At 40.0% G+C, this 27,150-nt stretch overlaps 1 protein-coding gene across 1 annotated transcript; it reads right to left on the bottom strand.

Annotated features, from left to right (window-relative positions):
• Nucleotides 1-350: 350 nt before the first annotated feature.
• snta1 (syntrophin, alpha 1) lies at nt 351-26,883 on the bottom strand. The gene is made up of 8 exons (XM_083892759.1): nt 26,529-26,883; nt 18,955-19,140; nt 5,775-5,970; nt 4,838-5,027; nt 4,256-4,386; nt 3,604-3,800; nt 2,285-2,472; nt 351-1,754 (listed from the first exon to the last, which is right to left on the bottom strand). The coding sequence occupies exons 1-8, from the start codon at nt 26,809-26,811 to the stop codon at nt 1,662-1,664; spliced, it is 1,464 nt and encodes a 487-aa protein (XP_083748885.1). The 5' UTR covers nt 26,812-26,883; the 3' UTR covers nt 351-1,661.
• Between the last annotated feature and the right edge of the window lie 267 nt (nt 26,884-27,150).

Genomic DNA, 27,150 nt, shown 5'->3' with positions numbered 1-27,150 from the left:
TTAGCGATCAACTTTATACTTTTTTCACTGCGTCTTTTTACGATGTTTTTTTGTGCGCCGACAAATAAAAATATTGAATCCTTTGACCTCACAACTCTCAAGAGCACAAGCAACCATTTTTTGCCAAATTTAAGTTATTTCCATCATGTTCGTGAGGCCACGAGGTGAGCTGCGACCTCAGTGACCTTTGACCTATCAGTTCATGCAAGCAACACCTACTTCCATATCACACATAATCTTTGCATGAATCCAACGTTATGTAAAGCAAATGATTGATGTATTGATATTTATCTACTTGACAATTGGACACAGACATTTTGTCAATAATACACATATAGAGTAAAAGTTAATAAAGTTTATTACATGTTTATATACAAACAACCCTGCAAGGCACACCTTTGTTTAAATAAGAATATACAATGCATCTTATTCTTTAAAGCAATTTTTTTTTTTTTTTTTTGAAATATATATTAATAAAAGTCTGTTTAGTGTTGGACAGAAACAGAGGAGAGAGAAGGCCCCAAGATGTGGATATTCCACTGAAATAACAACTAAACATCTTTCATAAGGTATTTAAATTAATTGATGTAAATGTTGGACATAATCCATCAGTGTTTTCTGCTGAACTTCCATTCTTACAGCCAACGTTTTATCATTCATAAATGATCATATGATTGTTGACCGAAAATCACAAGAGCTTTTCCTTTGTAGTTGAAATTAAACTGTGTGTGTGTGGTTAGGATCATTACTTCACTGGTTAAGCTAAAATGCAATAAAATTAACTATTAATAATAATATTGTCCTCTTGTTAGTCTTTAGTCTGGACTATGGATTAGTAGCATGCTGAAAAGAGGAGATGGGGAGTAACCTAGGAATAAAAAATAAGGGTTTTCAGCTGCAATGAAACGTATACAGTATCTGATTTTCCATTTTAAAGTTGTCTCAACACAAAAAAACACACAAACGTAGCTTCTTCCATGAACATTCAGGGTAAAGGCAAATTAGGTGTCCACATAAACAGCATATCATTACCTATTGTCTCGCTATTATGTAGTGATCAGTCATGTCGTCCTGTCACTCCACTGAAGCTGCCTTCATTAAAAAAAAAAACAAAAAAAAAAACACAATTTGTCCAACATCAATCAGGACAAGTTCTGAAGAAACATTGCTCACAGCACATGAAGCGAGAAGACTGAAGATGAAAAGCATGATCATGACAAAGCCCTGCTGTGACTCATCCAAACAAAACAAACCTTAACAATGGGGGCGAACAACAGATAGACGAGTCTTCAAGCTGAGAAACGTTAAGATGCAGGCTGTCACAGTTCGCCGCGACAAAGTGTTTTTGCGACCGAACCCCGGGGCAGACTCGACAGAAGTCGCATCCCTTTACATGGCTGCTGACGTTAGGCCACCAGTAAGAACCTCTCTGTACCTCATGACTACACGTTCAACTAAAAAGGTCCATCACTGCTGCTGCACTTTTCCTTTTTCCACCCCAATATAAAAAAAAGACTAGAGATTGTGATCACTTTAGGAGGCCTTAGGAAAAATGAAACATCTTTTCCTATAGGCACAATCCTCTGTGGTGTTTCAGTGTTCTGGGGCTGTGATTGACTCAATAACCCTATTGTTGGTGCTCAGAAACATTCAGGGAACATTCATGCCAGGAGGCCAAGTCGCTTGACCTTCGCAGAGAGGAAAGAGTGGATGATGAAGACTATGGTCTTTGGGCAACAGTGGAGGTCCAGTTGCTGAAATGAAAGAGAGAGGAAGAGCAGGGAGTTACAAAACAAGATTCAAATAGACCATTGTATGCTGAAGAAAACCCTGACATATTGAGAAAATACTTCAAAAGTTTCAGAAGTCACCTATACAATTTTTGTTGCGTTTTCCATTAAAAGTCACACTTTTATTCATCAAAAGAGTTGAAAAATTAATAGAAAATAGTCAATACACTGACAAAATTAGATTTTTTATTTTTTTTTCTAAATAATAATTTTGCCCTTTTAGTCATAGAACCAGCTGTGCTCACATCATTGCACACGGGTTTTCTCATTTGCAGCTAGAATAGTCGTTTACCACATTAACAATGTATAGAGTGCATTTCTGATTCATTTAATGTTATATTCATTGAAAAAAAGCTTTTTCCTTCAAAAATAAGAACATTTCTAAGTGAGCCCAAACTTTTGAACTTTAGTGTAGCTCATGTGGATGATGGTTATTGAACGTTATCAAAAGTTCTCCTTGCTGAGAAAGTCCTTTGTCAATAACGATGACCTACTATTTCAGTCTCGAGGCCGTCAAAGTCCAGGAACATCATGCGGACGCTGTCGTCCGAGGACATCTTGAGCCGCTCGAAGGGCTGGTGGAGGAGAACACTTTTCCTGACGCCCATCTCCTCTGTGTATAATGTGAAACCTTCGTCGATGTGCACCCCCAGAGTGCAATCCTTTCCGTTCCAGCTACAGGCTGCCATGGTGGAGAAAACAGAGGTTACACAGAACCACCACAAAGATGGACCATTACCTATGAATACAGATTTATATTTTTGTTAGCTCAGTGTTACAGTAATTATTAAAAAGCCCCAAATTATTGGCTATATCCTGTGCAACCTGTTCACTGAAATACTTTTGTGCACCACCTCATGCTACCAGCAGAGGTCACCGTGTATGTACAACACTACACCTGACTGAATGTGAGTTAAAGCCATTTTTACAAGGCAACAAAGTTTCCAGAACCTGATTTAACTGAATAAAATGCAGCATCAGAATGATGGGAATAAGGCGAGATTTGTGTTTTAGTCAGTGCAGATAAAAGGCTCACAGGACTATAAATATGCAAAATGTCAGGCAGCTCATTAAAGTCTATTCCAAAAGGCCACTTTAAAACAGACTTTAAATGTTTAATAAACAAACCCAGTAGAACTGTGCAGTCTTTGAAGACATTCTTTCAAAGAAGAGAAGCCTTGAAACGCTGTTTTTAAAGCCACTTACAGAATAAACCATGTCTCATTCTGCTTTGTAAAACATGAAATGTTCTGCTGAATAGAAACCAAGATTCTGACATAAAATAGGAGGAGCACCGTGTTACATACAACCCCGATTACTGATCCGGGCATTTTATATAGCATTGCTCTCGAAAACAGAGAGGAATGCAAAATAAAAACAACTTCTTTTAGTTTAGTTAATTCAAAGAACACTGTTTTGGAGGAATTTCACAGCGAAAGATATAGAAACAAAGTTTTGCCTACATACCGTATATTAAAACATTCAAGTTGGGTCTTTTAATGAAGGAATTTATATATTTAATTACTTATTTATTTGTTGCATATGATAGAACATTACAGATGAGATTATATTCTCCGGTTGCATGTGCTTTAAACCGTCCCTGTTAACTAAACTAATAAATGTTTGCTATTCATTTTACACATCCTTTTATCCCCAGGGCTGACTCCAGAGAGAATGAAACACGAAGCCTGGTTGTGCAACAGTAATACTCAAATTTCTGATCAAATCCTCAGATTGCTTTGGAACAAAATGTGAATTTTCTACATGGATAGTTGGGAGAAACTGTGCTGTCCGAGTATCTCTGCGTCCGTACCTGTGGTGACCTCTTTGATTAGCTCTGCAGCAGTGTGGCAGCCCTCCACCAGCAGATGAGTCCAGGTGGATAGATCCTTGGCAGAATCCACCCTGAACACATGCGTCTCCACGCCCTGCTTCGTGCCTGAACGCAGGCCAAAAGACAGCTCAGAGTCCAGGAGAGGGGAACTTTTTCCTGGGCCGGAGTGGACCAGTCTAAAAAAAAAAAAAAAAAGGAGAGAGTTCGAGAAAAGAAGGGTGTGAGAAAAAAAAAAAGTTATTAAAATTTATACAGAATGAATTGAGCCAGAACAGCAAATGAAAAAAGCATATGTGTTGCAGGGATGAAAAGTGGGACGTGGACTGCTCAGGAGAAACAGAAGGGAGGAAAAACCCATGACTCATCCTGGTCCTGGTTCCATTCACGTCTTCCAAATGACTGACGATATGTGGCAAATCGTCTAACAGTCCGTATATGGAAAGAGTAAATGCGCTTTTGCGTAAACGGAAATAAACCATGAGGCGAGTTAACTCAGCGCTGGGTGGAGGACACATCTATTGAGACTACGAAAGAATGTATTCGTCCAAAACATAAACAAACCGTGCTAAAAATAATTAGTATCTACCACTGTATGTGGTGTATGTGTGTACAATGTCATTAGTGCATGAACCTGGTGGTGATGAGTGGGTGACTCTTGGTGGGGTTGCTCAAGCTCTCTCTGGTTTCAGGCAAAGACGGATACAGGAGCAGGTCTTTGTCAGTCAACACAGCCAGTACCGGTCTTTCTGGACCTTTGGTCACCTGCACAGTGGGCATTTATAACAATGAACAAACAATTCAACTCAGTGATTTATGATTATCAGTAAATGCAAATGTATAACAGTCAGTAAGAAAAAAATTGAATTAAAGCCAAGTTGGCTAGAACCCAAATGGCAGCGAGTAGCTGAAAATATCCAGCTAAAAAGGTGACTCTCCATATTTACTTTCAAAGATAGCTCGTTCTTTCCCTGAAAATGTGGAAAAATAAGATTTAAATGTAAAAATTTTCAATGTCTCATATTGAGCCCCATCGCCCTGCACTTGTACATAACATGACGCATACATTATGTAATATAGGACAGGCATGATAGCGTACCGACATTAGCTGTCACAGTCGCTTTTGTTTTGTCGGCCATTATGTGCTCAACTGCATTGACGAGTGGTGCTCAAAAACACAAAAACATCTGCAGTAAACCCCCACATTGTTGCATACCTGCTCTGCAATCCAGCCCACATGTTTCACCTCCATGCCAGGCTGCATGTTCTTCATCTCCTGCTTCACTCGTGGTAAAAGGTTGGCAGCGCCAGCTTGGATCCCATTGTACCAGGACTGGGCCATGGCTGGGTCTTTTGCCCGCAGGAATACAGAGTTCTTTCTGTTGGATGAAATGACCTCGAAATACCTGAACAGATGAGATAAGGATAAGGGAGATGGATCAAGCAGACAAAATGGAAGATGGGGGCGGGGGGGAAGGTACATGGCAAAGAGAGGAAAAATATGATGTTTCTGGTGTTAAAGCAGAACTATGTAGATTTTGGTCCTACAGTGATGGTTAAATGGTTTGTTGCAGGGAGATTGAGGGCTGTCTTAACTCCCGCTATCTTTTATTAGAAGAAGACCACTCGTTCAAGATCAGGGCTGCTGACCCAAAGTCCTCAGAATCAGGAGGTCTTGCCAAGTCTCCGTTCTCGTAAGAAACACACATTTGCTTCACAGGACTACACACCAGCTAGAAGATCAAGGCAACGATAGTGTTATTTTAGAAGCTCATCATGGCAGAGCTGGCAAAAAAAGAAGTAGAGAAAACCATTGTTGGAGGAAGCGACTATCTGACCGAGTGAAGGAACACAATAAACATCGGACTGGATTTTTTGGAATGGCGATCGTTCAAAAAAGCATGGAAGCATGCAAAACATGCTCCAGTTTGAGTTTGCTTGCTCCATTGAAAACAAATGCACAAAAAGTGGTAGATAGATGGCTGTTTACGGTAGTGTTGTTATATGTACTCTGAAACTGTACGGGTAGCGCCGGGAACACTTAAATAATAAAGAAAACATGAGTAAGATGTCTCTGAAACATTCTGTTATTTTCAGGTTACAGAAATGTAACCAAATATTACTTGAAGCCATTAACATCTCACACCGAGTACCTGTTTTCTGTGTCTGGGGGACACTGTTTCCGTGACACCTGGCACACCTTCAGTGGGATGCTGCGAGGCTCCTTCACCTCAGGGGAGGAGGGCTCAGTGCCTCTCTGTGGTGTTGAGGGGGGAGATTCCCATGGGAGGGTGGCTCCAGGAGACCCGGAGCTTTTAAAGAAAGCCGACATCTCCTTGATGTACTTTACTGAAGCAGAGTGAGAATATGGGGGACAGGGAAGAAGAGGAGGGAGGGAGAGAGAAAAATTAGGAATATGAATATGGAGCCTCTCGCTTCAGACATGAGCTCCTAAGAGCAGTTTCAAAAAAAGGTGGAAGGACTTCTGCATCACGTAGCTGCTGTTATAATGAAAATCATCCAACATGCCAAATATAACCAGGTGTATTACATACAACGTATTATTCTCATGAAAACCCATAATTTGCCAAAAATAAGAACTGCTACTTATTTTCAATGACAGAGTGAACAGTTTTTTTTCCTGAGCAGATGCAATTTCCTCCAGCTCTGGATGTAGAAAACAAATGTGTAAAAAAACAAGAAATCCAACTCAAACTCATCGTTTTACACTAACTAAATTACTTTCACAGCTTTGTCTCATTTCCTCCAATAATGACAACTGCTGAATTAAGATGCAATGTTTACTGCAGTGGCAAGTGCTGACAGTTCAATTGTATTCAACCAAAAAGAGAACTTTGCATAATTACACGAAACAAGAAGTTCTCAAAAGCGCACGTGTAGACAGTCGACAGTTGAACCATTTCCATGTCCAATATGTCATCCATGTAATTTAAAATCACTGGCAACAGACTTCTGCTTCTTGTTTCCACATCATAAACTTCATACATACAGTAGTATGCAATATTGAAAATAAAGATACAATGAGTGAGAGTTTGACAGCAAAGGCCACTGAAAAGTAAAAGCCCATGGTCAGAAGTCAAACCCACAAGAAAACAATGTAGTGGACTAGAATCCAGCATAGCTGATGTAATACAACATTAATAGGTGATATAGCCTGCTCTATGGACATTAAGTGATCAAAATGTCCATACACTACACGCTCACACGCAAAAACCCAACTCCAGTTCAGTTGGCTGCGGTACGGATTTGGAAGAAGTAGCCACTGCTGAAGTAAAAATAGCCCAGAGAAGACGGCAAGGCATGAGGCTGAAAGCTGAAGGCAGGGCTCTGGTTTCACTGTGGAAGTGTGAATTGCTCATCTTGCACAGTACAAGTATCCAGAAGGTAATCAAAAGAGTCAAGAGCACAGGATAATGAGCGAGAGATGGGGCTTCCAACATTGGGTGGAAAAGCTAGGGATGGTTCGTCTGGAAAAATCATCGAAAATTTTAACTTGGAAGTCATATGGAGATTAAAACCTCATGGTGCGATGTCATGGTTACCACTTGTTCCAAATCAGGTTAGGCCAAACTGTAAAGTTGCCGCCTAACGCCTCGGCACCTGTAGGTGGTTCGATTGAGGGCCTTTCTGTGTGGAGTTTGAATGTACTGCTCTCTCAGGGTACACTAGCTTTCTCACACAGTCCAAAAACAAACTTGCAAAGGAGAAGGTAATCTCCAAGACACTCTCTGGTACAATAAAAGGTCACAAAACACACACACACACCCTTATCATGTGTGTTTCCTGGGATGTACAAAGTCACATTAAAAGTAAGAGTTAAATGCCACACTTATTTATACTTGAACAAGACCACATGCAAATATCACTGTGTGGGCAGTAGCATGATACCGACTTGGGTGTCTATTCTGCAGCACAATGTACTGAAAGCTGTGCACTCTTCTTACTTCAGACTCATCTCAAGCACCCTGCAACACTCAATGAAACAAGAAAATGTGTACTTGTGTTAAAAACACAGACTAAGTGGGATTGTGCCTGTGCACTGGGAAAACACATCAAGCACTGAGAAAGTAATGTATACCAGCAACTGTCAACATGCATACAGTATGTTCCATTTCATGGAAATTAGCTTCTGTCCATTTGTTCATGTGCCAATCCACTGATGTTTGTTCCATGGGGAAGCCAACTCATTTCTTGTTGTTGTTGCTGGACCAAGACCATATAAAATGGATGTGGCCAATGTCAATACAGCAGGCCAGGACCACAAGACTGGATGTGAATGGGAATGCATATTACTGTTTCATGTGGAAGTGATTTATAAGAACTGCTAAACCCTTTGTGTACTGGCTGTGGAAAAAAAAAAAGCGGACTTTCCCCAAAAAGTTTACTGGTGGGTGGCAGCACACTGCAGCCAGATGGAACTGCCACTTCACTGATTGTTATCTGTACGAGACATGGGTGTCTCAGTCATTGTTAAAGTCAGAATACAAGCATGGCTGTAGGTACTAAAACTTTATTATGTATGACAGAGTTTATGCATGTGATCCATGTTGCACAGACATCCAGCTAAGCTGAGCCAGATATATGTTGCCACGAACACCAGTGGTGGTGGCACATTCAATAGTGAGCTAAAATTAGCTGAGATGGCACTGTTATTACTTAAGCTTATCTGGCACTACTTTTGTACTGTGAGTGCGTGTGTGTTCGTGCACGTGCGGGTTTCATTTGCTTCTTCTGCAGAATCCACCGCTAAGCTTTTCCTGCTACAGCCTTTACATTGAACCTCACAAATCCTTTCCAGCCAATTCAGTTATGACACGGTTTACATAACTACCATTGGAAAATATCCCCCCCTCCCTCTTTTTCAAGTTCCCAGGAAACACCAAATTGCTAAAACACATGTTTTACTGACAGTTCAAAGCCAATGTGTGGTACTGTGCTGATTATCTTTGGCTACACACTGGTCCTTCTGATTGAAGTAATATGATAAACCAAAAGTAATCCACGTTAGGACATGCAATGACTACCACTCATGATAAACAATCTACCCTTACTTTAAATTCATTGAAAACCTTAGACTTGCATCATAACCAAGATTCTGGTTTGCCTTCTTATGATCACACTGTGTCCTGATAAGCACTACTGTCCCAACTAGCTCTGTGTTAACAGACAAGGTCCCAACAAGGCAATAAAAACACACAAAACGAGACTCAACAGTGTAATGGTAGTTTGGTAATGAAAGGGTGTTATTTGCTTGTTAGAGACTGAACTGCTGCTAAACATGAGCCCCTCCTCCCACTCACCCACAGTTACCGTGGGAGCAGATGGAATGTCATTGGCCAGACAACGACCTCAGAAGCATGCGGTTGGCTCTGGAAACCATGTCAGGAAAAGAATGTCCCAATGTTGCCCCCACCAACAAGAAAATATGTGGCAAGACAAAAACATTGTCAGAAATAACTAATAAATATGACGGACACTTGGTGTTTTCATTCAATACACTGACGTCAACAAGAGTAAAATGAGGACAGTCGCCAAGGAGGGAACTTAATGACTGTAATGTGCAACACTTTATTTTAATGGATTTATTGAATTGACTTCACTATTCAAACAGTTTTCAATAGAGAGTTCAATTTAGTACATTTAGTACATTTAGTAATGTGTCAGCAATTGGAAATTTTGGATTGCCACCAAATCTTGACAAAATCTTTGGCCTTTTGGCAGTTGTGCTCACTGGCTTTGTCTACCATCTTTTCAATAATACGCAGGTAGAATGCAGTTCAGAACTTTATTGCTGAAATGATTCTAAAGGGGGAGTAAAAATAAAAATAAAATCTTAATTGCAGCCTGTAAAACTAAAACGAGAGAGTCCAAGCTCCTCAACAGGGTGACAATTTTATTTAATTAATGATTATATTTTCTGATTGTGTACACATCAGATTTGTGGCATTTATAATAAATGTTGCGTTTATGTGTCCCCAGTGTTTTGCTGATTAATGTGCGTCTCTGGCAGCGTAAGTCGGCCACACCACATTCTGCCTGTTCAGAATGATTTAGATACGTTTATCGTTCCCATTTCCCATCTCATTAAAATCATGGACAAGTGCCAAGTTGACAGGGGCAGAGTACACTGAATCAGACTTAAACTAATTCACATACTGCCAAAGTAGAGATTTGATTACTTTGCACAGTGTGTCAGGAGAGTTAATTATCCTAATTCAACAACGTGAAAGTGAAAGAAACTCTAACAGGATCTGGCAGAGGACAAGAGCAGAATGAAAAGGTTTGTCTGCAGACATTTTATTTTCTCTATATAACTTCAACTTTCTATTCCTCGAGATCTGTTTCCTAACTGCAAGAAATATTAATTGATTTCCCTTCAACAGGTAAATTTACTGTATATTTGCTTAGCGAGATCCAATGTGGACACTTGCTGTGTGACTTCTGAGCCTCAGCATAGCGGGGCCAACACAACTATTCACTCTCACTCACACAGTGTCCAATTAACCTCTGCATGTTATTGCACTGTGGGAGGAAGCCAGAATACCTTGGAGAGACCCCATGTGCACACGTGGTAAACTCATCAGTCCTTCTTGCCGTGAGGCAAAAATGTCTACTACCCTGTCTCATGGCCCTACTATTCATTATATTTTAATTTATCTGTGGTTATTTATCATTATGGCTCTAGCTGTTCACCTTGTAGCCAAGCATCTTGAGGATTACTGGTCAGTTTGTTGTCTCAGTGATGAGTCATCGGTCAGTCGGGATAGTTAGCTGAGCCACATTCAAGTCCTCTAGTTGTCATCCTGATGGTTTTGTCACTAAAGCCATTCTCACACAAGATAATTGGCCACATTTCGGTCCAATTTTAGGCTGATTTGAACAGATTATCATGCCAAATTGTCATGTCGTGTGAGGTGTTAACAGATGCAATTTTTATGTCATCGGATGCATCAGAGTCTTCCCAAATTCAAATCAGGACAGGGATTGGGGCGTAAGCGGAACCCCGCAATAATCAATGAGAGCGAGTTGACCGGGAAACGGATGTGGCGTACTTTTGTTTGGAACCGCCATGTTGATTCCGTCTTCTCAGCCATGACTTCATCCACAGTTTTCTTTTTTTGCGTTTCTCAGCGTAAAGCATTGCTATGAACACCGACAGTCATGTCCTTTTATATTGTGAAGTCACGTCTTGACTGGATCGTCTAGTCTGCGCTTTTCTCAGGATTAAAACAGTTGGTTGTGTTATGGTCGTTTTTGAAAATCAAGTAGGATTTCAAAATCTCCTCCTGTAGGGCAGGCTCTATGCTTGGCAAATAGGAGTTCCTCCAGGATTGACTTGGTTCTGCCCAATGACACCAAAGTAGGCAATTTATATATAATGTGTAGTATACAAAATCTATACGAGCCAATTTTTTCTCAATAATGGCTGCATCCACAGCCACCAACAGTGTTAACTTCCTCCCTTTGTCCTTAGTTAGCACATTCTGCACAATACTGTGAGATGGTTCAGTGGAGTCAAAGTATGTAATGAAGTGGGAAGAGTGGCACAAAGACCGGGCCTCAAATATATCAGGGGCCCTGGATCGGGGCAGCAGGTTTCAATGTGGGCCTGTTAAGCCAACTTGACACCACAGAGGAAGAAGGTTCTGAGGGAAAGTTGGGTTTTAATAAAGCTATGTTTTTTTGGGAAAGTTAATCCAATTCCAAACTATTCAATGTAGAACATTTTTCTATCATGCAAACAGGCACAATCAGCCTACAGCATGAAAAGAAACTTTTCAATTTAGAAATAGCTATATATTTTTTTAAACACTGCAGCAAATCTATAGTATATGAAATTTGGTATGAAGACATTTCAACCAGTAAAAGTATTCCATACAGGACAAGCAAAAAAGGAGAGAGCATATTCATTTATCAAGGTCAATGTATTGTACGTTTAAAAAAAAAAAAAAAAAAAAAAAAAAAGGACCACATGTTTTAATGGTGCTCCCACATTTTCAGATATACCGAGTATGTTCAAGATCTTCTAACACAAAAAACACTTGATTAGTGTGTTTTTATGTTCTGCCTCAGCACAATAGAAAAAAATGATTCATTTTCCTTCGCAGACTCATTCACAAACACAAACCAAGGAAAATAAATTGTTCCCTCTTACTTTGAAAAAAAAAAAAAAAAATCCCTCCAGACTTTAGTTTAACAAAGACGATCAGAGAAGAGAGCCCTGAGCTCATGTAGGTACAAATGAAAATGTCTGAGGCATTCAGTAAGGCTAAGGGAAAGGTTTATTTTCAGAGTTATAATTATTCTGTCACAAGAGGAAGAGCGAGGAGATTTTAATAAGCTAATTCACTAAATGCATGTCATCGACATTACTGTATCAAACTTTAGCCATTATGACATCACTCAGCTTGCTTAATGCACTAGTAAGTCAAGTCAAATGCCTAAATATAGCCCAACATTACAAACAGTTTGCCTTGAAACAGCTTTACAACCTGAATAGCTAGTACCACGGAACCACCTCACAGGTTCTTCAAATCATGCACACAGTTCTGGCAAGATTCCTTTCTTAAATCTTCATAGATGCATCTAAAAAGCATGAAAAGGCAGATTTTCCATGGTCCACACACCAGAGCATTGAAATAATCTGTTTGTCTGTCTGTCCAATCCAGGACTTAAATTGGTGTCCCTCTTATGAAGTAGTTTTATGTAACTCTGTTAATTGACTCAATGTGCATGTTTTTTCCTTCCTTTAAAAAAGAAAAGATGTATTCCATAAGGTAAAAATAAAAGTCAGAAAAGCAAGAAATGTAGCAAAGACAGCAGGTTGAGCCTCTGTGGCTGAGGGCACACAACCAACTGAGCCAATCTAGCTTGACAAACATTTGACTTTTTTTTCTTACAGTTTATATTATTAACAGCTTTCGTGACTACTGTGTCCCAGTGAAAATGTTTAAACCTTACTCCCCAAAGTCATTATATGCCATAAATCGCTAACTTTATGTATGGTATGTATCTTTGTTTGAGGAGATACTGAATACCCGCACGTCCTTGAAGAACTTGATTTGCAGATATGATAATACAATCTTTATCCCCGAGTTTGTGGTCTTAAGCCAGTCTGCAGTGTTGTCCTTGCATTAAAAGCTCAACAATTATTACTTCAATATTATGACCAAATCCAGTGACTGCAAAACTGTGAGCGTTTTATATGAAATAGAGCTCTGTGCTGCAGTTGCATATTAGCACACATGTCTATGCATGCAGAAAAAGATATGGCATAAAGTAAAAGGATTTTTATGCAAGAAAAAGCATGAGCTGTGCATGTGTGTGCGTCATTGACAGAGGCCGAGAGAGAGATAAGGTTTGGGCTGAGCACTCTTGTTAAGAGCACTGACAGACATGAATGAACCTCTTCAAATCTAATGTCACTTGAGGCACTCTTGACAGACATTTCTGATTTAATTTCCCCCATTCTGATCATTTAAATGTATCTATGGAAGTGATATAGTCAGCAAAGATTAAAGTGCAGCCACAGTGTCAGTACCAAGTGGACTTATTATTCAAAGATAATGAAACTCTTCGAACTCAGTCCAAAAGGCATGACATACTGTGAAGTCAACGATGGTAAGTAAAAACCACACAAAACAAATTACAACAATATGTCAGACCCACGCCCTGCTCTAACCCCTTCAGCACATGTTGCTTGCTTGCATTCCCACCCAAACCAAAAGCTGCCTCACAGCTGCACTTGATATTTATAACAAGTATGACAGGTGATTCAAATGAGTGAGCTCACTGAGGGCAATCGAAATGAACACAGAAATACGTACATAGATCAGTCAGCATCGTTTAGAAATACCTCTGACCTGTCTGGAAGGAATCAACAATTGCATTGAAAAATGCAGATACAAATACAGAAATGATAAGAAATGACAAATTTAATTAAATGAAGGCATACATGAAACTAGAGCCTTGTCTCTGCTGAATTGCCTGTCTATGTACTCTATGTCTATGTCTATGTTGATTGTGCAGCCAGCTTTGATTTGAATCACCTGCCCTACTTGCTGTGAAGACACAGCAAAATGTTTGTGAAGACAAAAATGTGACAAAAGATTCAAATATTATAATGATATATAGTTGGAACAGTGGTTCTCACTCCTTTAACTAACACTGGGTACAGTGAAATACAAACTGAAACCTATGCAAAAACACTTAATGAAGACAAACCTTGAAATAAATAAAAGTTTTGTTTAAGCAGCAATGTCTGAAAAACATAAAGTTTGTTCATAGATTGAATATTTTAGGTTGGATAATATTTAAGTTTTAGTAGTTAATATTGTGCAAAAATCATGGCAAAACCAAATAAATGCATTGTGTCTACTTCTACTGTCACCAAACAATATATCTAATCACCAGACAGTTAATAAATAGTTGTACTAATGTTGCAATGCTCAACATTACATTGGCAAGTGTCAGTAAAAGATTAATGCAGATAAAAAAAGTTAAATATGCTTCTTTGTATATAAAATAACATTAATTAGATTAAAGTTAAATATTTAAAAAATGTATAACTTCCACTCTTTCTAGTGGTACTGATTGATTGTGTAGCACAAGAGCTTTAGAAGCTACTGAAGCACCACATTAGCAGCTACGGTATCGTCATCCAAACCATCAACATGTTTAAGGATGTGTTCCCTTTAATTAACAGCTCCTTATTAAATGAGATCAACCTATCCCTATTAACTGGACCCTATTTTTTCAAAGCTTTATAAATTCATTTTCAGTCAGGATTTAGATTAAATCATAGCATGGAAACAGTGCTAGTGAACGTTACCAACAACCTTCTCATGGCTTCAGATAATGGTTTTGTTTTACACTCGCCCTCTTAGGTCTTAGTACAGAATTGAATACTATTGGAGTCAACGGTACTGCACTTAGCTGGTTTGAATCCTTTTTATCCAATAGATTCCAGTTTGTCCGTTTTAATGATAATTCCTTCATGCACATAATAGGTAATTAGTAACTCGAAAAAGAGACCATAGCTTCTCTACACTAGCTGGCTCCTCCTCCATCATCCTAACAGATCACTTCCCTCCCAAAATGCAGGCTTATGGTTCACAGAGCCTGTTAGAATAGACAGGGGCAGCGGTGGCTCAGTTGGTAGAGCACCTGCCCTAATGCTGAGGCTGTAGGCCTCGCAGCAGGTGACCCTGGTTCAATTCCCGCACCAAGCGGTCTTTCCTGCGTGTCATTCCCCGTTTCCTGTCTCTGTATACTATGCTATCATTAAAGGCAAAAAGGCCCAAAAAATACATACAAAAGAATAGGCCGGGAGGCATCGGCCACTTTGTAGGCACCCATAACTCCTTGGCTGCAGGATCCTGTTCCAGTTGCAAGACTATTATTTGCAATAGTAGCATTATCATCTTATCTTTGTGACAATTGATTGCTATTGCTTGTATAAATTGTATTGCAATACTATAAAAATATACCAACGCATTTAGAACTGTCCTGAAAAAACTTAATACAACTGTCTGTGCCTGGTTTCTCTCTTCTGTCTCTGTACCTCGCTCTTCCCTCTTTCCTTTTCTCGCCCTCCTTTTTTATTCTCCGGCTCTCCTCTGTCCCAGATGTTTCCTTTCACCCCAACCTGCCCAGGCAGATGCTGCACACCTATGAGTCTGATTTCTTCCTGTTAAGAGCGATTTTTTTTCCCTCCACTGATGCCAAGTCCTTGCCAATTGTGTGAACTGTTGGGTTTCTCTTCTCCTCTCTATATAATATTGTACGGTTTCTGCCTTAATATATAAAGTGCCTTGAAATAATGTATGTTGTGATTTTGCACAAATAAAAACCGATTTGATAATGTATTCACAACTGAGACATCTACGAAACAGCCTTCGCACATAAACACATTCATATCCATTATGAAGAAATTCAAATCTTCATAGATTCCATAAAACGATGGAACAATGCAGAGGTGTCCTGTTCAACTGTCTTCATTCTCTTCCTTTTATCCTCATATGCTTGACAATAAATCAGATGCATCTCTATTCAACACACACACACACACACACACACTCTTGCAGATATGGAAACAGCACATTTGCTTTCACGCCAATACATAAACACACAATGTGATTGTGAATGTCCCTGGGAGGAAATGATAGCAGCTGTGGTTTTATGTTTTCATCTGACCTGTTATATTTATCTGACCTCATGTGCTTCTCTCTCACAGACACACACATTGATTATTCCATTCCAACATGTTGATGTAAGATATGCCGGAGGAAGAGGTAGAGGGACAGGAGCAGAGTTTGTCTTTCAAAAGATTATTTAGAACAGATCACTTATGTTAAAGGGGAATCTACATTGGGCAAACCTTGCAGATGAAGTCTTATATTCAAACATCAGCTGTCAGTGGTCATGGAAACGTCAGCCTAGTGCCCAGCACTAATTTTTTACCATATAATAACTGAATGTGTCATTGTAAATGTACCAATTATTGGACTAATAAAGGATTATCTTATCTTAAATCGTTGGGCATTTCAGCCAGTGTACATGCACAAACACACTGAAGAAAGATGCAAGATTCATTCATTCATTCATTCATTCATTCATTCATTCATTCATTCATTCAAGGCAGAGCTCAGCATTGCCTATCCAATCGACTTTGCATTGAAGTAGCAGAACTCTGTTTCATCCAAGCTAACTATTCGTCAGTTGCCTTCCACTAAAGGACAAAACAATCCTGCTGCAGTGACATGACAAAGCAACCAGGCTACTCCAGGTTTAACTCCTGAAACTGCTGAGCAGGTACTTACAGTATCTGATGGGTTCAAGTACAGTTGTTCTCATATTCAAGAAATTTTGATATGATGAAATCAGTTTCTCCTTGATCTCAAGTCAAGTCTGTATTATGAATTCTGCAGAGCAATAAAATTGCCTTGAGCACAGCAGTGGTGGCTTGTTTGTTGTTGTGCACATAAGAAAGACTGAAACACTGACCTGTAATAGTGAAAAGGTGCCAAGAGGGAGTAAATTGATAAAACGCCAAAACAAAAAAGTATTGTCTCTAAACTTTGTATCTTCCAGCATGTGTACACTAATAATATTTTGCACAAGGTGAAAGTGACAAAAACTGCACCTCACAAAGTCATTCATCATTTCCTCTATTTTTGACCTACAGATTTGTACTGCATTTCTTGTCATTTTTGGGTCAGACAGATATCCACACATAAACACAGACAAAGGAAACGCAGGGCATCAAAAAATGCACGCACATATTCAGCCCTCTTCCTTCAACGAGCCTTCAAGCCTCTTCCATCTCTTCAATCCTCGAACAGGTCCTCCAGGAGAAGAAGGGGACCCATGAAGTGATTCCTGACATGACAGATCACAGAGCAGTGCTGGTTGAGCTGTCTGATATCAACACAGGTCGGCCTGACTATGGACAACTAAGGCGAGGGATTTACAATGATTTCCCCTGGCTATAGTTCTAGCTGTTTCTGCTCCACTGACAGCAGTTATTGATGCCAACCCACTGTCCGCACTGACCCACAGATACTCTGCCAAATGGAAAACTGGAAACTCTGGTTTTACTGCACCCTATTTTTACATCCATTTGCTCACATGGAAAGATTACGTGATATTATTTCATGCAGCTTAGTGCATCCCTTTTTAGGCAACATTTCGGTTTGAAAAAGTACTGCTTGTGTTTCTCAAAGTTTCCAACTCGACTTTGACACACATTCATCTGGAGGCAAACACTGTCAGAACCTGTGAGTTGCAGCGTGCTGTTAGACAACGCGGTGAGTTTTCTTAAAACACAGACTTGGACATAGAGAACATTCAGCGCTATGGAAATCTTCAAATGTGCCAATCTTCATGGTGCTTGATTAAAATATTCTTTCTGAATAATAACTGTTTGTAAAACGATCACTCAACTTTTGTCAGCTTGTTGGGAATACAGAACTCATTTGATGCAATCACTTGGCAAGAGAGAAGACTGCTCTTAATCCCATTCCCCGGTCTCTACAGCTTCTACTACAAGATCACATCACCGATTTACCATGTAGTTTCACACCTGTTTGTCAAACTGATGCAACAGAGTGCACACACTAAGACACAAGGATGGGCAAACACACCCAACTACTGACTAATAACTAACAACGACTAACTGTAAGGATGAGACAGAAAAAAGGTAAAGTGATTCAGCACACACTCCGTCTGCTAAGGAGAACGAGTAAGAGCAAGAAGAGAGAAAAACACCTGCAAACACCTGCTGACTCCACTGGCAAACCATCCTAGGCACAGCAGGTCTAACCACATAACTTCTTCACAGTCCGCAGTTCGCAAGAACTTTAAGTGCTTTCTGTCAATGTCAAAAGTATTTGAAGTTCAGAAAGACTGCTCATTAGCATGCTGGGACGCTCAGGGGTATGAACTGCAACAATATTTCAAGAGTTTCCTTTTGCTCTTGCAGTTCAACTCATTATTTTGGTGTCTGATCAAAGTTCTGATTTAACCCATGTCTCTCACCTTTTTTTTTGAATAACCACTGCAGTGATTTTGGCCGGTACTGATCGAAATGGCCTATTGTTCATATTATAGCACAACCCTCTCAAGAATGCATCAATACAATCTAGTACTCACAGTACAGTACACACTCTAAGAAATCAAAGTATGAGGCAGCGGTGGCTCAGTTGGTAGAGCACCTGCCCCATATGCTGAGGCTGTAGTCCTCGCCGCAGGCGACCCTGCTTCGAATCCCGCACCTAGCGGTCTTTCCTGCGTGTCATTCACCATCTCTCTGCCTCCCGTTTCCTGTCTCTCTATACTATGCTATCATTAAAAAGGCAAAAAGGCCCAGACTGTACCTAAAAAGGTAAAAATGCTTTGTCACTCCAGTGGCACCCTATCAGGGTACAAGCTGTGTACCAATCAGTATATTTTTGTACCAGGACATAAAGGTACATTGTTGTCACTAGGGGTGCAGAAATGTTTCTTTAGAGGTGCAAACAAGCAGGTACAAAAATTTACTAATTTTAAAGGTACAGGGCTTGTACCCTAATAGGGTACAACTGGAGCGACAAAGCATTTGTACCTTTTTAGGTACAGTCTCATACTTTGATTTCTTAGAGTGTGTACTGTACTGTGAGTACTATATTGTATTGATGCATTCTTGAGAGGGTTGTGCCTATAATATGAACAATAGGCCATTTCGTATCTATAGTAATACTACGACATGTATTGAACAAAGAAGAAGAATTTAGCCTCTCATTGATTATTTATTTTTTAATGGAAAATCCTTACCTTCAAGGATGACTTCTTTGCCAGTTTTTTTCAGTGCTTGCACAGCCTCATCATGTGTTGCCTCCCGTAAGTCGAAACCGTTAACAGACAGAATGGCGTCACCAACATAAAGCGCCTCGGTCTGGTCAGCAGCCAGGCCCTTGAAAATCTTGGAGATGAGGATCGGCATCTTGTTCTCTCGCCCACCTGTGTTACAAAACAAAACAAAAAAACTTAGTTCACCTTTGTCTCTCCGTAGGAACCTGCTGTTGCACACTGATGCAAGCGTGTTTGTACAGTACAAACACAACACTCAAGCTTTTGACGAGAAGAGCAGCATGGAATCAAGGTCTTCACGACAGTAACACAATCACTGGAATGGGTGACGAGGCAACATATATGCATTTAAAAACCTAAGTGGCTGTGAGTGACTAAATAAAACAGCCTTTTTGTGGTAACTAATTTGATTCCCGGAAATGTATGCAAATCTAGGCTGTATACAAGGACAGACCAACTAATACCCTCAAGCACTACTTTGTGTCTCTTCCTAATTAGGATTTAAATGAGGGTCAACAAGCCAAGCAACATGATGGAATATTGGCTAGCACTGTTGCCTTACAGCAAAAAAGACCTGGGTTAACGACTCCGTCCAAACGAGGTATGGAGTGTCCATGTTCTTCCCATATGCGCATGGTTTCGACCCATAGTACAAAAACATGCAGAGGTTAATTGGTGGTGTGTTAGTGAGAGTGAACGTTTTTCGTCACTATATGTTGGCCCTTTCATGTAGAGGATAAAGTGGTAGAAAATTAATGAATGAAGTTCAAGAAGAAGACAGCTGGCGGATCTGTGGTCTTGCTGATAATGTGGGCTTTTACTTTGCATGAGAAATTATTATCAGGGTTGAACTGTTTAATGTTGCTAGTCAAGTTTTTGGAAGAAGGTGACAGTAACATTCAACCACTTACGTAGTCTCTAACATTACTGTTTAACTGTATATTTGACACAAAGCAATATACCCTTTGATAAACTGATGAAATCTAAATTATTTCATGTAAATGTATTTAAACTGATATATATTTTTTCTGCATATAAGGACATAAGTCTGTCCTCCTCAAGTCTGAACTGTTTCCTTTAAGAGAGTTTCTCTTTCATACAAAGAACCACACAATAATTCAATAACTACAGTCGTGAACAGATGTACAGAGACCTATTTCTTTATGGAGCTGATCAGTAATACATTGCATACTTATCACCTTTGCACACATCGCACTGCTGCTGGGATCTGATGTGTCAGTGCAGGCAAAACAGTTGACAAAACTGACGCATGCAAACAGAGGAAGGACATGTTCTAGCGGTAGCTTTCCCGATTTGATGCACCGTTAAAAGGACAACAACTTAATAAGAGTTTTAAAAAGTGAATGCCGTGAGTATGTGTTGTGCCACTGCTGACAGCTTTTTGGAGACACATCTCTACCAGTACAATAGAGAAACCACAAGAAGGAAACACATTTTAATTTGTGAGTTTAATAGTCTGGCATCCTGTGAGGGCTGTGTCCTTCTCACTCATCCCACCGTCCAAATTTGCCAGCTTGAGGATCAAATTCAAATACCTTCAAGTCACAAGTTGCTTATCTGACCTTCAGGTTACCTTTATCCTCTATTTGCATATAAACTATAGTGAATCACATTACTTTGTGACCTCTCCTCTTTCACTGTACTGTACAACAACTCCACTTCAATGCAGACTTGTTTTCAGTTGTTGCCTACAACCATAACTGTATATTTGTATGATTATAACAGTGAAAAACTAAATAAATTGGAAACAATACATTCAAAGACGGTTAAATCGAGTTTAGATATTTATCTAAACTTAAAGAAAGAAAGAAAACACACTTAAAAGTCCAAATTGAGCACATGGTGATAATGGTAGCTTTCTAAGAGCTATTGTTTACAAGAGTTTACAAGAGGTTAGATGACCCTGAATTAAAGTTATGAAGTTTTAATCTCCACAAGGTATTATTTTCCAGAAAAGTAAGTGAACAGCCATTAATGCCAATGCTGGCAATGTAGCAATAGCCACAGCTTAAACATTCAAAGTAAAGAGCAGGACAAGGAGACAAAAGTGAGCAATGTATCTATGAGTTATTTACATGGTGAAAGTGGCACGGTTAGGAGGGGGGGGGTGACGCTAATGGCTCCAAAGAGGTGTAGAGTGGAATTTTAAAGTGTAAGACCACTTTCCAATTCTGTTGAATCTGTGATATTTTTTTTTGTTCCACGTTTTACTTTGACAAACTAGAGTACTTGGTCTGACCTCAATAGGGCAGCCAAAGTGGGGTCCAACAGGAACATATATCCATTAAGATTCTTCTCCTTTCTCCTCATACTTTCAGGTTCACTTCTTATGTCAAATATATCTGACTGACATCACCACTGAATATACAACCTTGACATTTTGTCGGAAAACCCCTGACAATACACAGTGCTTACCACTCCTACGCAACCCTTGATCCGCCAATATTCCCTTCATATCCCTGCCTTACTTCCTTCCTTCCTTCCTTCCTTCCTTCCTCCCTCCCCATTTTTTTTTTCACCAGCTGGCAGCCTGTCACTCTATTGACAGCAGGGTAGTGGTAGCGGAGGTGTGGTGGAGCCACTGGAGCAACAGATGACAGGTAAATGAATGTGCCTGTACAACACTGACATGTACGTAATTAGGTAGTATTTTTTTGCTACTTTTTTGTGTGGATGAAGTGCCTTTCAAAGAAATCAGCAGAAGCACTTCACTTCATCAAACTTCCTCTCTTCATATTTCTGTCCTAAACACAATTTCAACACAAAACGAAACAATACGGTTACATATTTCTGTCCGTTTATAAAGGCAGTCTTGGTACATAACAATGCACCTGGCCTTGCGGTTAACATCTGAGCCGATCTGTGACAAAAGAGTTATAGAGACACAAAAGGATAGTTTTATAATCTTGGCACTGAGTCCAATATGGTATCTACTTGATGAAATCAAAACACACACGTTAGTGCCTGAACTGTTGTCATGAGCCGCACTTTCCCCCCAGGGCACATCATTCTCATTGCGGCTCTGCAAAGTTGCAGCTCCATGAGTTGAGAGGTAAGGCCTAGAGGCGCTTGTTTCAATCCACTGTGTGCGTCTTTGTTTGATCAGAATTCAGACTGGGCAAGTAAAACTAAAACTAAACCTCATGTGCCTGCTGTGCATATTTTACTTGAATATTCATGTCTCCCAACTTGTGCCTCTGATACATTGCAGGAACTGATGTAAGTCCTACATAAATGAGATATAACTGTTAGCTATTCAAGGCAAACTTTTCAGTATGACTATCACTGCAGCAGAACACAGCAGATCACAGTCAAGTAGCTTGCCCAGGGCCAGGTCTGCATTAGCACACTCCTCTCACTGACCAGTGGGCCTGTGGACAGGCATGGAGCCTCATTTCCTAGGCGCTCTTCTTAAATTTAGACATGCTAGAGTAAAGGCCGACTGCCTCTGTGCTTTACTGTGAGCAGGGGTGGGCTCACTAAAATTAACACGAGCAGAGTACTTCACTTCCAGCCACATAGCTTTCATCTTTGGCCAATGACAACTGCCTGCTGTGGACTGCTCTGCTCAGCTGTTCACAATGTGGCGTCTGCTCGGCCCAACTTTTGCTGTGTTATTTCTTTCTTTCTTTCTTTATGTATGTCTTTCTGTCATTCATTCATTCATTCTTTCTGTCTTTGTCTTTCTTTCTTTCCAACTTTGGTTGCACTCGGTGCTTTCTCTTTCTATCGCACTGTTACACCCCCCTTTTTCCTCCCTGGCTTCGTGTTTGTCTTTGAACAACTGGCATCACAACAGTGTCAAGCCAGCAGGGTGGCAGCAGTGACTGTGTTTTAATGACATGCTGTCTGACTCTCAAAGCCACCAATTTCCACAGAGATGGACATTGCATTTATGTCATGAGAGGCTGGCTTTGTTTGTTTCTTTGGTGGTGGCGGCAAATGAGTGGGAATTAAAAAAATGAGCATGTGTCACCGACAGCTACGACGACTCGCAACATGACAGTAGAGAAAGTCTACAGCTGTCCATCAAATCAGTCCTGTGCATTTTGTGTGTGGCCAACAGCTAACCTGTAAACACATCAACAGGGATCCTGTCAGGAGGCAACAACTTTAGCTGATGTTCATACAGCTTTGAACATATCAGAATACAGGTGTCTCCATGTTTTTCACTGTCTTGATTAGGAATGTTATTAATTTGCTGTTTGTCGATTAAGTTTTTAACCGATTGAAGAATTTAACCGATAAACAATGAATTTCTTAAGTATCCAAGTAGAGTGCAGCTACTATACACTCTGAGAAATAAAAGTGCTAAGTAGAACCATATAAGGTTCTTCGGCTGGCCCTCATAGGAGAAGCCTTTTTGGCTCCAGGTAGAACCTTTATAAAAAGGTTCCCTTTTGGAGGGTTCCACCAAGAACCCCTTTAAAACCTTTTATTCAGGAAATGGGTTTTAAAGCGTTCTCTGGATCACAATGGTTCTTACTGGAACCATTAGTGTTACCAAGAACACTTGAACAACCCTTTCTTCTGGACATTTCTTCCACGACAAACCCCTTTGAATGATAGAACGCAAACACACCACGTTCTGCCAGGTTAGTCAGGTAATTCCTGCGTATCACAGTGACTTAATGACAGGATGACACAGCCAGTTAGATATAGCCAAGAACTACCGTGTATATATAAGCCTATATATAAAATCAGAAATTCAAGACTCAAGACTGCATTATCGTGAAACTATTAATTTCATCTTTGGTATTTACATAACTTCGACACTGCTCCACCCTCCCAGTCTTCTTCACACTGAGATATTGACCTGTTGCTGCAGGTTGTGGAAACAGGACGAGGGTAAGGCTTTCATCGGGCGCCACACAGTACACAACACAGGTATGCACGCCTGGTTTGTAAGATATAAAGAGGTCACAACCTTTTCCCACTGAGAAATCCTGTGAGAAATTCAACCATGCTGTAACCTTGGTGTGCAGCAGCAGGGTCTGTATTCATGTGAGCTGCTCATCAAAGCTCAACAAGGCAGCTAATCAGCCTGTATAAACATTATATTAAATCTATATAGTTGAGCCTGTTTCTGCATTGCCCTTCATTGTTCCACACAGTCATCACCGTTTTTTTTTGCAGGTGTAAGAGAAGAAGTTTAAAAACAAATGCAAACATGTTTATGTCTGTGTTGGCGTATAACAAGTGGGGACATGTAACTAGCCAACCTTCCCTGAGCAAGGGAAAGAGAGTAGAAGAAAGACAAGAGGGAGGCAGTAATGCAACATGACGGATGCCAACTGCCATGAAACAACAAAGAAGGGAAAAAACTACCTTAGAATGTTTTATGTTTAGCGATGCACGATATTGGACTTATTGCCTATATCTGATATGGCAATATATCTGGAATGCTTGGGCCGATAAATGATACCAATATATACGTCTTTCCCTTTGCCCGACTCCAGAGGTAATTTAGTCTCTTCTGTAGTGAAATTAACATATTATTTTTCATACATATGTCATGTGAGAGTGAATGGTTGTTTGTCTCTCGGTGGCCCTGTGATGGACTGTCCAGGGTGTACCCCACCTTTCTCCCTATGTCAGCTGCGATTGGCACCAGCGCCCCTCGTGGATGAAGCGGTAGAAGATGGATGGATGTTGCAGTACATGTAGGGGTGAATCAATTACTCGAATAATTGATTATTAATCGATAACTAAATGAATCGTCAAATATATTTTGATAATCTATTTGAGGGTTTTTTCCGTCGTTTTAGCTTCTTAAATATCAATATTTTTTGGTTTCTTTGCTCCATGCAACAGAGAAATCATTAAAACCGAATCATTTTTGTTTGTGGCCAAAACAAGACATAATTGATTCACATAGGAATCAATTATCGCGATTCTAATCATCCACGATTCTGAATCAATTCATAAACTACAAAAATCTTTTCTTTTTTTTAAATAAAATAAATACAAATATATATATATATATATATATATATACAGTATATATATATATATATATTTTTTTTTTTTTTTTAAGTTTCTATTTTGTAAAACCGCACAAAACATCAGTTTGTGTTATTATGTAGTTTATTTTTGTAATTCTGAGAGAAAAAGGCAGCTAGCCTAAACTTTTATTCATGCAAGTAATTTTTTTGTACAGTAAGTAAGTTTTTATTTGTTTTGAATGAATAAATGTTAACTTTTGTCTTAAGTTTGCCTTTGAGTGATCACATTATCTTATACAAACTGTATTGTTTTGATGCTATAATTTGGCTTAACACACTATGCATTGTATCAATTTTTGAATCGAGAATCGTATGAATCGAATCAGTTGAATAGAGAATCGATTTTGAATCGAATCGTGACCCTAAGAATCGGAATCAAATCGAATCGTGAGCCACCCAAAGATTCACATCCCTAATCACTAGTTACGTTCCCATTAAAACAGCACAAAGGGCTTCAACTACTGACTGTTTTTACTAATTCACTAGGTAATTGACTCAATGTCAGTCCACGCATCCTAAACCTCACAATAACATCCTCATAGGTGCTGGGCGATGTATCAATATAAAAAATATATCGATATGGGATATGGAATTAGATCAAATCGCATATATCGATATAGTTCCTTACGGAGCTTTGATTTAAAAGGAAAAAAAAACATGTTTATTATTTACTCACTTGGTTTTCCTGTTCAACCTTTCACTGAAATTGCCGGTTTCAATAAAACTACTTGTGACATGTCATGTCTGGCTTAGACTTTGACTGATCATTTCATTTCACAGCTCTCCCTTTGCAGAAAAAAATATTGGGCTATATATCCTATATCGATATTCAGCCGAAATATATCGGAATATGACTTTTTGGTCCATATTGCCCAGCCCTACGTCCTCAACTGGCTTTTTTGAAAATACATATATTTGCTCTCCTAGAGCAGCAAAGACACCACGTGTCCACAAGAAAAACAAAGGTTGATATTACAGTCTGAGCCTGTCACCAGTTAACTCTACAGAGACCTTTATTTATGACAACAGGTGTTTTTTCCGAGTAAAGAACCTATCAATGGAATTGCGAGAAACTTTTCCCCCCACACACCAAAACCAGTGTTATGATGTAACTGCTTCTTATTATGTGAAACAAACGCATGTGTTACACAGAAAATGACTGAGCACCGCGCACACACACACACACACACACAGTAAACTGAGCTTGCCTTTTCTGGTGACTGGGGCACAGCAGGCATGGTTATGACACGAGTGAATGAATTAGGAGCGAGTTAAGACAGGTTTATAGACACTGACACAGCTCAATAAACGGTGAATTATATATTTCTTTGGTATGTTTTAAGCTAGCGTTTACTTTAAGTTGGCTCATTAATGCGAACAGTCAAGTGCTGTTTGTTTTTCGGCGTCCTTGACAAGAAAAAAAAGTGCCCCCCAAACTCCTCGTCATAACTTTACTACGACACCCCCCACTTTAACCGTCATGTTTTAAAAAAAAAAACCTAGTTTTCTTACCTTTAATGCTGATGCCCAGTCCGCCAACGTCTTGCTTGGTCACTCGCACGGTCCTCTTCACGTTGGTGATGGTTTCCGGGACCGGGGACGAGCTGAGGTTCGGGGGGTCTCCGTTGATAGCGCCGGCGGGACTCGGGACGGGCTTCGCGGGCTCCTCGGCGCCTTCGCCGGGATTCACCGCGAACGTGTCCTCGGTGAGCGTGGCCAACACGCGGATCCAGCGGTCCACGGTCACGCGAAGTTCTAGCAGTCCCGTCTTCTGCTCCTTCATCGCGGCAGCCATGTTCAATGCATTCCTGGAATAACTCTGGACGGTCTGGCAGTCCTGTGGGGAGATATGAGGGTGGAGGGGCTGCTCTCTGTGTGTGTGTGTGTGTGTGTGTGTGTGTGTGTGTGTGTGTGTGTGTGTGTGTGTGTGTGTGTGTGTGTGGGACCCGTTTTGATTGGCGCAAACCATGTCGGAACAAGTAGTCGTCATAGTGACCCAAAGTGTGATTAACTTACTGCTAAAGTTATGAATTACGGTTATGTTTAGGTTGGAGTCGGGCATTAAGTAGTTAAAGTAAGGGATTAAACTTCGCTGAGGCTGTAACAATGAACTGGTGCCAGTACACGGTCCTGA

This window comes from Microchirus variegatus (assembly GCF_963457635.1).
Source record: "Microchirus variegatus genome assembly, chromosome: 7".
In the NCBI taxonomy this organism is placed as follows: Eukaryota; Metazoa; Chordata; class Actinopteri; order Pleuronectiformes; family Soleidae; genus Microchirus; species Microchirus variegatus.
This window is presented reverse-complemented; position numbering and strand designations above follow the sequence as displayed.

Excerpts from the sequence above, each read along its gene's own strand:
- snta1 (XM_083892759.1), bottom strand. The coding sequence starts at position 26,811 with ATGGCTGCCGCGATGAAGGAGCAGAAGACGGGACTGCTAGAACTTCGC. Across the intron at positions 3,801-4,255 it reads CACCCACTCATCACCACCAG|ACTGGTCCACTCCGGCCCAG; the intron begins GTTCATGCACTA and ends TTTTTTTTTTAG. Across the intron at positions 2,473-3,603 it reads AATCAAAGAGGTCACCACAG|CCTGTAGCTGGAACGGAAAG; the intron begins GTACGGACGCAG and ends CCACCATGGCAG.